Source organism: Sceloporus undulatus, chromosome 2, assembly GCF_019175285.1.
Source record: "Sceloporus undulatus isolate JIND9_A2432 ecotype Alabama chromosome 2, SceUnd_v1.1, whole genome shotgun sequence".
NCBI lineage: Eukaryota > Metazoa > Chordata > Lepidosauria > Squamata > Phrynosomatidae > Sceloporus > Sceloporus undulatus.
This window is the reverse complement of record NC_056523.1, coordinates 10,543,899-10,553,937: the sequence shown is the minus strand read 5'-3', so window position 1 is coordinate 10,553,937 and position 10,039 is coordinate 10,543,899. Positions and strand designations below refer to the sequence as shown.

At 40.8% G+C, this 10,039-nt stretch overlaps 2 protein-coding genes across 8 annotated transcripts in view; one reads left to right on the top strand and one right to left on the bottom strand.

The window, feature by feature from the left end:
* LOC121921898 (zinc finger protein 397-like) overlaps window positions 1-10,039 on the bottom strand; it is a 942,727-nt gene that overhangs the window by 208,164 nt on the left and 724,524 nt on the right. The window lies entirely within an intron of this gene.
* Window positions 31-9,981, top strand: LOC121922006 (zinc finger protein 239-like). Of its 6 annotated transcripts, none has more exons than XM_042450866.1 (2): window positions 31-51; window positions 6,291-9,981. In XM_042450866.1, exon 2 carries the CDS (start codon window positions 6,656-6,658, stop codon window positions 7,301-7,303), a length of 648 nt encoding a protein of 215 aa, XP_042306800.1. In that variant the 5' UTR covers window positions 31-51; window positions 6,291-6,655; the 3' UTR covers window positions 7,304-9,981. The 6 variants fall into 6 exon arrangements, with proteins under 6 accessions (XP_042306800.1, XP_042306802.1, XP_042306801.1 ...); XM_042450868.1 differs by lacking the exon at window positions 31-51 and adding an exon at window positions 1,027-1,132; XM_042450867.1 differs by lacking the exon at window positions 31-51 and adding an exon at window positions 4,817-4,837.

Genomic DNA, 10,039 nt, shown 5'->3' with positions numbered 1-10,039 from the left:
GTGCTGCCACAAGGAAACTACAGTTCCCAGGATTCCCTAGCACTGAGATAGGTTAGTTGAAAGTGGCCTCAAACTGGATTATTGCTGCAGTGTGGTTTGGATCTATATGCTATGGTTGTTCTTGTGTGCCTTCAAGTCGTTACTGACATAATAATAATAATAATAATAATAATAATAATAATAATAATAATAATAATAATAATAATAATAAAGTGTGGTGGTCTGTGCCTTCAGGTCATTTCCAAATTAAAGCGATTTCTTGGCAAGATTTGTTCAGACCAGATTTGTCATTGCCATCCCCTGAGGCTGAGAGAGTGTGACTTGCCCAAGGCAGCCAATGGGTTTAATGGCTGAGCCGGGATTCAAACCCTGGTCTGCAGAGTTGCAGTTCAGTACTCAAACCACTACGCCACACTGGCTCTTCAATAATAATAATAATAATAACAACAATAAATTGCACTACATCTCTGGAGACCAGGGTCCAAATCCCAGCTCAGCCCTGTCAACCCACTGGTTGACTCTGGAGAAGTCACACTATCTCAGCCACAGGGGATGGCAATCCATATTTAATCTACAATCTGCGCTTGAAATCATCAGTTAAAATGTACATTTAAAACCATCTGGAGAGGTATGGTTTAAGGTGGGCCTGTCCTGGGGTTTTCTTGGCAGGTTGTTGTTTAAATGCTGCATGCACCCTAAGAGGCCAGAAGGTGCACCAAAGCCATGCCGCAGTCCTAAGGACTAGACTGCAGCTTTGGCACAGCTTCTGGCCTTTTAAGATGCATGTGTCATTTAAACAGCATACCTCCGAAGTGTCCCAAAGCAGCTTTATTTTGGCCTGTCTGTTTGGGCCTATAGTCTCCAGAAAAGGGATGCAGACTGAGTGTCCAGTTTAAAAACTGGTGATGGAGATGGAGAACATGGGCATTTGCTGCTGCAAAAAAAAGAGCAGAAGAAGGAATTACAGCACCAGAAGTGAAAAGGAAGAAAAAGAGGGGACGTGGGGAAGGTGGATAGGAAAAAGAAAAAGGAAGGAAGGCAAAACCATAGACTGATACTCAAAAATTCATATTTATTCTGACATGATATGTCTCTGACGCACTGCGATAAGTAGTCTTTTTTCAAGCATGCTGTGAGTTTTCTTGTTGGTGTGTGCCTTCAAGCCGTTTCCAATGTATGGCAACCCTATCATCAGGTTTTCTTGACAAGTTTCTTCAGAGGGGGTTTGCAATGGCCATCCTCTGAGGCAGAGAGAGTGCAACTTGTCTAGGTATCCCAATGGGTTTATATGGCTGAGCTGAGATTCAAACCCTGGTCTCCAGAGTTATAGTCCAATACTCAAACCATGCTGGCACTGTGAATGAGTGCCATAAAATGGCATCTCCAAAATTAGCTGAGTTTAGTTCTCCTGTGTTTTCCTCTAAGTTGTGAGCCTGTGCATTTCTCACTACATGGAGAATGGGGAGTATGTATCTCTTGCTACACAAAACAAACAAACAAATAATGTTTTTTTTTAAAAAAGTAAGAGCAGAAAGAGAAACAGCTGAATTGTGATGCATCCACAAATTGTGGAATTGTGATGCATCCACAAATTAGTAGAGGTATAAAGAGAGATCATGGTTTCTTGGCAGACTGTGTATAATAACATATGGGCCCTCACAATTGCACATGTAGGAAAATACTTCTTAAGTATCTTACTTCAAGGCAACTGACTTCCAGTAAAATGATCTGTCAAGTCAGGCAGTTAACCAAGTTCAGAAATGCAGACTTCAATAGTAAAAACAAACCTTTTGTTGTTCTTGCTAACCATCCTTGAGTTGATCTCAACTTAGGGGGACCCTGTGGATGAGACACCTCCAAGACTCTCCATCTTCCACTACTCTTCTTAGGACTTTATTACACAGAGGAGAATTGGAAGTTTAAATGTGCTTTAGCCTGTGAAAATCGCACAATTACTATTAGGTTGCAATTAAGATTGTCAGACACAGCGCAATAAAACAGCCATTTTCCTGGGAATAACCAGGGAATAACCAGGCAATAAACAGCAAGAAAGCATTTTTAGGATTTTCCCGTGAATGATTTGCTGCTGTTTATTGTTTGGTTATTCACGGGTTAACAACACTTTAATCACTTTTCAATGCAACATTGTGTGAAAACCTTTATCGCAATTACAGGATATTCCCAGGATAATGGCCATTTAATCATGACGTTGTGTGAAAATCTTAATAGCAAATGCGCAATTTTCATTTTTATACTTCCAATTGTCCATGTGATAAAGTCCATTGTTCTTGCAGATCAATACCTGTGAGCACTTTAATAGAGTCCATCCATCTAGCATGTGATCTTCCTCTCTTTCTACTTCCCTCCATCTTCTCTAGTATAATTGTATTTTCTAATGAGTTGTGCTGTCTCATGATATGACCAAAGTAAAACAGCCCCAGTTTTATCATCTTGGCTTCTAGGAGTAATTCAGGCTTGATCTGTTCTAGGACCCATTTATTTTTTTGGCTGTCCACAGTATCCTCAGCACTCTTCTCTAGCACCACAACTCAAATCGTATAGGTCCACATCCAAGGCGTACGTTGTCAGAACTAAACAGCAAGCATTAATATTGTCTAAATGAAGCACAGATACTTTCAAATATTGTCAGGCTTACGCCTTCAAAGCAACTCTGATGCTCTCCTTTCCCATATCGCTCCTTTCTTTGTTATTTCTTTCTTTTCCTTCCCAGCCGAAGGACCTTGGATGTTTTGGTCCACGCCTGACTCCTCTAGTTTATTATCATACCACCTGTGCAATAACCATTCCCTTTACACCCTTTGTTACACTACACATCCCATCATTATATATTGTATATTAGCCTGCCCCTAAATTAAAGGCGAGTAAGATGCAAAAGCAACGCCTGACACAAACCTATGACTCTCAGCTGCTTGACAGTTTTGGATAGTGTGACACCTATAAAAGGTTTATGGCTGAGATCACAACTGACATCTTTAACTCACTAATCCATGTAACTAATTTTAATTGCTAATATACTTGGAGTTTTAATACAAGTGGATACAGTGAGTATATCCGCTGGGCTTTGGTTCCAGGACACACCTTGGATACCAAAATCCATGGATACTCAAGTCCCAATAAATACAATGGCAGAGTAAAATGGTATCCTTTAAATAAAATGGCAAAATCAAGGTTTGTTCTACTATACAGTTGTATAGTAAAAATGGTGTCCCTTATATAAAATGGCAAAATCAAGGTTTGTTCTTTGTAATGTGTGTGTGTGTATAGTATGTATATATTAATATTTCCAAGATTAAGAATCCATGGAGATGGAGGGCTGACTGTATATCCACACTAGACAGTTATAGCACTTTGGTGGGTTATTGTTACATTATTTTTATTAATAAATAAAACTGGTTAAATGACACAAAACTCATACTGATTATATTACGTCCATAATCGTACTTTCCAAATTGTCTGTTCACTTAACTAAATCTGTATAACTAAATGTTGTCTGATTGATTTGATTATTATTCAAATAATATAATTTATTTAAGTAATAGGTACTGTAACACATTGGACGTGATCATAATCTTTGCCAATGAACAACTGAATAGCAGTCATTGCCAACAAAATAATAATCTTGCTAATAAATATATTATTAGTTCATTTTCATGGCCTGTTTCATTAGACGATTATAGCACCTTGAGACCCTTTTAACTACCATTGTTGCCTCTTAATAGAATAATGGGATTTATAGTTTTTTAAAAAACTCTGCAGAGAGTTCAAGTGTGGAAGTTAAAGAGAAGACACTGGAAACTTTGAAATTCCTCACTGAACCACAAACCCCAGTGAGATAAGAAACATATTGAGTTTGCGTTCTTTGGAATGTGCTTGCTGTGCCTCTACTGATAAGATGCTCAGGCCCTAAGAAATACAGTACACCGTGTCTTAACCTGTCACGGAAAACAGCAGCTAATGGGTGAGATATGCAGGGATCCACTTCATTCTCCACCTATGCAGCATTTTTACACCAATTACTTCTAAAATACCTGTATATACAGATTTTTTATGCACTGACTCAAGCATCCACGGTTTGAAAATGTTCCCAAAAAAGTATAAATTTCAAATACCAAACCTTGATTTGCCATTTTTATAAGGGACATCATTTTGCTATGTCATTACATTGAATGGGATTTGAGCATCCAGGGATTTTGTTATCCATGGGAGATCTCGGAACCAAACCCCAGCGTATAACAAGGGCTCACTGTATATACTCATGTATAAGTCTAGAAATTTTAGTCAAAAAATCGATCCAAAAAACCCCTTATCCTGGAATCACTGCCCACCCCCTCTATTCTCTCATCCATCCAGCCTTTATTTTGAGCAGAGTTATGCCTGCTAGAGTTTTGTAGGTTCTTTGGCATTGTTTTCCTTTGCATCATCCTTGAAGGCACCACCACACTGTAGAAACAATGCAGTTTGACACCACGTTAAGTGCTATGGATCCATTGTATTTGTAGTTTGGCAAGGCCTGGCGCCTTCTCTGCCCAAGACTGCTGGCATCTCACAAAGCTACAGATCCCAGGATCTTGTCAGATGGAGCCTTGACACTTAAAGTGGTGTCAAACTGCATTATTTCCACAGTGCGGATGGATCCAAATTTCCTTCCATGTTGCTATGAACTGTTGCTTCAACTTGTGGCAGCCCTATGAATGGGAGACCTCCAATGATGCAGGGAAGGGTTAAAATGCAAGAGTCTGCAGGATTCAGAAGGAAGGGCCACCTGCAATTTGGTGACATCAGTTCCTGCCCCCTCCTTCTCTTAATAGAGGGGAAGGTGGGTTTGATTGCATTTTGATTTTGATTTTGAATCTTGTGATGTAGCTCAGTAGCCAGGGAGTGCTGGGTGGATCTTGGGGGTGGCAGAAAAAGATGGTATAGAGAGGCAGAATGTATTTAGAGAATTAAAACTGGGGCTACAAGTGAGAACTTGGAGGGACAATTGTGCAGCAAGAGAAGGACAAAGCTCTCTCAGAAAAGTTTGCATTTCGAGGTTGGGATGATTTTTGGGGGGAAGAGGATGATGATCCTGGGAGGGGATCCATAATGTGCTGCTCAGCTGATAAAACACTCTACAAATAGTAAGTACTTAAATCAATGCACAGCAACCAGGATCCTAGGACTAGAACCCAAGGATTGTTACTAGTGCTGCTGTGAGCATTATATTATTATTATTATTACTTTCTTATATCTCACCTTTCTCCCAATATAGAGACTCAAGTCTTTTCCAGCTTATGAAGACCCTATGCTAAGGTGACCTATCCTGGGGTTTTCTGGGGCTGAGAGTGTGTGACTTGCCCAAGGTCCCCCAGTGAGTTTCCATGACTGAGCAAGGATTCATACCCTGGTCTCCAGAGTCATAGTCCAACACTCAAACCACTACACCACACTGGTACATACTACATAGTACATTGATGGGTTGTTGTTGTTGCTGCTGTGTGTCTTCAAGTCGTTTGCGACTTACCTTAAGGCAAACCTATCATAGGGTTTTCTGGGGCTGACTGAGCAGGTATTCGAACCCTGGGCTCCAGATCGTAGTCCAACACTCAAACCACTATGGCACACTGGTACTGCATAGTAGTGTACTGTAGTTCGTTGCTGTTGTCGCATGCCTTCAAGTCATTTGCAACTTATGGCAACACTAAGGCAACCGTAACATGAGGTTTTCAAACTGTGGATGCTAGAATCCATGAATAAAAAAAATATGTGGATATGAAGGGCTGACTGTATGTTGCATCTGAGGAAGTAAACCAAATCTACACAAAATATGGTATCAACTTCTATTGCTCAGTTAGTCCCAAAGGTGCAATGAGAACCCTTTGCAATTGTATATATAATTGTATAAATGTATAAATTATAATTGTATAAATGACAATATCGTATACAGTATTGCATCTATGGAAGTAGACTTAGAGCCCATACAGTCAGGCCAAAATAAAGCTACATCCTATGAGGCCAGAAGCTGCGCCAAATCTTAAGGACTGGAGCGCAGCTTTGGCACAGCTTCTGGCCTCTTAAGATGCATGTGTCATTTAAACAGCAAACCTCCAAAGTGACCAGAAGCAGCTTTATTTCGGCCTGTCTGAATGGGCCCCAAATCTATGAAAGCTCGGAATTTATGATTGTACCCCAGTTCAGCTGTTTGGCTTTCCCATCTTCCCTTGAATTTTTCTTTCTTCCTGAACAGTTACCTAGACTCTAAAATTGGCATCACTTTTTCTCTATTTCAGGTTTGTTGGAAAGGGAGAATAAAGTAGAAGGAGACAAGATGTCTGCAGAAATTGAACATCTAAAGAAGGCGGAGACCCTTAGTGTTCAAGATGAACCGAAAAGGCAACCGACACACAAAATGGCAGCCAAAGAACAGAGACGTGAAGCGATGGCCAGTGAAGGTGGAGAGGTCCATGAAATCTCAGCCCAACAAGAGGCACAGTAGGAAAAGAGGGAGAATAAATGCCAAGCGTGTGGTAAAAGCTTTTGCACAAAGTCCCGTCTTAATGTTCATCAGAGAATTCACACAGAGAAGAGACCCTATAAATGCTTGGAATGTGGGAAAGGTTTTAGACAAAGTGGACACCTTTCTCAGCATCAAAGAATGCACACGGGAGAAAGACGATACAAGTGCTTGGAGTGTGGGAAGAATTTCAGTCAGAGCACATATTTTATTCTGCACAAAATAACTCACACAGGAGAAAAACCCTTTACCTGTCTAGTGTGTGGGAAGAGCTTCAGTCACAGCAGGAAACTTGCTATACATCGCAACATCCACACCGGGAAGAGACCGTATAAATGTCAGGAGTGTGGACAGAGCTTCAGTCAGAGCACACACCTTACTTCTCATCAAAGAATCCACACAGGAGAGAAACCGTATAAATGTCTGGAGTGCGGGAAATGCTTTAACCAGAGTACACACCTGACTTTACATCGAAGGGTTCACACAGGCGAGAAACCTTATGAGTGTCTGGAGTGTGGGAAACGCTTCAGTCAGAGTCCGCATCTCACATTGCATCAAAGAATTCACACGGAGGAGAAAATGTATAAGTGCTCTGAGTGTGGGAAGAGGTTCCACCGGAGCGACCACCTGGCTGCTCATCTCAGAAGTCACACGGGGGAGAAACCGTATCAATGCTCAGAATGCGGAAAGAGTTTCAGTCGAAGTTCAATTCTCACTAAACATCAGAGAACCCACAAAGCTGGGGAAACTCCCTTACAAACACCCCCAACAGCTGAGGCTTTGCTTTGAAAGTTCTGGGACTCTGAGGCTTGGGAGAAAAGAACAAGACCTTTTTCTGTTGTAACATATTTCATATTCTGAAAAATTAGGGAAAGCATTCAGATAAGAAAGTTCTCTAGTTCTTGGTGTCAGTTCTATTCTAAACCATGCTCACGTAGGAGTATGTGATATTGCTCAACTGATCTTTGGAGAAACTTGTATTGGAATTGTGGAATTTTTTTTAAAAAAATTCCAATGTTAATTAGAATTATTGAAGCTTAGAATTAGCATTTCATGTATATTGCTTGTCTTTTCTGATTCCAATGAACATTCCCGCCTGTTTGCCCACTAAATAGAGTCAAGCTTTCTAAAAATCAGAACATGTCACCCTTTCACCGTCCCATAGTCTGCTGAAAAATGGGAAAGAATTTTTTTCTCCCAATGTTTTACATTAATTGAGACAAAAAGGATCACAATGGCAAACATTAGTAGATTTATTTGGATTTTTCGTCCTGTTTGTTGTTGGAGGGGGAGAAAAACTGAAACTGTAAATGTGAAGTTGTTTGCAGCTGTTCAGATGGCAATGTTGTTGAATGCCTGTGTTGTAGGAACAGTTATGTGTGGATGTAGTTAGTGAAGCAGACTAATCTCCTTTCCTCATTTCGCTTAATGCATGCCCACCAAGGGATGTTGGAGGGAGCTGCTGTTTGCTTTGCCTCTGGTAGGCAGGGCCACACCATTTGCATTATTTTCTGTGCAGTGTTTCTCCAGCCCTCTTTCATCAACTCAAGGCTAATGCTGCTAAAAAAATCCTCCAGCTAGGCAGAGGAAAAGGAAGAAAAGAGGGGCATGAAACAATTTTGTGAAAACGAGCTTCCTTGTCTGGAGCTTTGTCAGTTGCAGTATGCCTTAACCCTCTGTTTCTCCCTACAAAATGGCAACAGGAAGTGATGCAGTCACTTTCAGTCACCATTTTGAAGGAGAAATGGCAGGAAAACCAGGTATTTTGGCATACTTGAGTAGGAGTTCATGCAGCCTGCAAAGAGAAGGTTGGGTGATAGAAAACTGATTCCAACGCCACCACATAGTTGCCTATTTTTTTCTATCTTCTGTCCCCTGATGTGTTAGGAACGTAACATATTAGCCATTCTCATTGTAAATTGTGGGTTTTGCAGTACATGGTATTAGGAATGCACCAGATTGGGAAATGTTGCTTTGAATTTAGACTGAGGCACTGGTAAATGATGACTTGCTGTCCCAAGAAGCAGTTGTGGCAAGACCCCGAAGGGTCTCTCCAGCTGACTATCTCAATGCTCCTGTGATCCTTGCAGTTGTCATTCCCCTGCTTTCTGATCTGTAGTGCCTTGGAAGAGAGCTAGTGGTGTAGTGGTCTGAGCATAGGACTAGGATTTTGGAGATCAGGGGTTTAGATTCCCACTTAGCGATGGAAACTCTTTGGGTGACCTTGGCCAAATCACACTCTCTCAGCATCGAAGAAGACAATGGCAAACCCCCTCTGCCAAGAAAACCCCATGATAGGGTCACCGTACATCAGAAATAACTTGAAGGCACACAACAAGAAGTGCCTTGGAAACTCTTCAGCTGGGGCACTGTCTGGCTTAAAAGGTAGTTTTTGGGGGGGCATCACATTGGCAGAGGAAACTACAGGAAAAAAAGTGATAGCTATGGCTGATGATGGAGGACCTCAACCAATGTTTAAGGAAAGATATAAAGTTAATGGTTGGTGAAGATGCAGGACAGAGCCTTCTCAGTGGCTGCTCCTAGGCTGTGTAATTCTCTCCCAGGGGAGGCTCCATTGCTCTCTTTGCTCAGAAAAATGCTTTTTATTAAGGCAGGCCTTTCACTCTTAGTGCTTCAATGTGGTTATATGCTTTTGTCTTGTCATATTTTAAGCCGGTTCTAAGCCGTTTTAACTTTATGCTTTGAATAGAATTGTATGTTTAATTTTTAAAACTTTTGTATACTAAGGGATTATTCAAACAGTAAAAATAATCTGGGTGAAACGCTGTTTTTAAAAAAGATTTGCATCGTTGGCAACATGAATAACTGATGCGAACAGACTTGAGATAAACTGCTATAAAACTTGCATGCCTTGAACATATTTTGGATACATCCTCATTGCTGACTCCATCTTTATTTGAGTGCTGACATGTGTGAATAACTGAATTCACAGAGATGTGGTTCCATAGTATGAACAACAACTTCACTGTCACTTGTAAATTTTGATTTTAACTGTAATTTTAATGTATTAAAATCAGAGATAGGTTTTAATCCCACCTTGGTCCACCTGGGAGAGGTGGGAAAATACAAATAAATATTATTAACTATTATTATTATTACGTTATGTGCAATTCCCTAATGTGTCATGCAGTTCTCAGGTCCAAAAATGTGTTCAAAAATGCCTAGTTCAGGAAACGTGTATTCAGAAATGCACATAAATGGGTATTGTTGGAGACACTGTAGTAAGCTTCCTACTGCATGTGGTGGCCATGGTTTCCATTTCTGAAATTTGGTATTTGCAGCAGTCAGTGAAATTACATCACAAACTGTTTATCATGAGTTGGAACAGCTTTGTTGTTTGCCTTCAAGTCATTTCCTATTGATGGTGACCCTAAGGTGAACCTTTCATGGGGGTTTCTTGGAAAGATTTCTTCAGAGGAGGTTTGCCATTGCCTTCGGCTGAGAGTGTGTGACTTGCCCAAGGCCACCCAGTGGGTTTCCATGGCCAAGCGAGGAATCGAACCC

Bases quoted from the DNA above. Each gene is read 5' to 3' on its own strand.
- LOC121922006 (XM_042450866.1), top strand. From the start codon at position 6,656: ATGCACACGGGAGAAAGACGATACAAGTGCTTGGAGTGTGGGAAGAAT.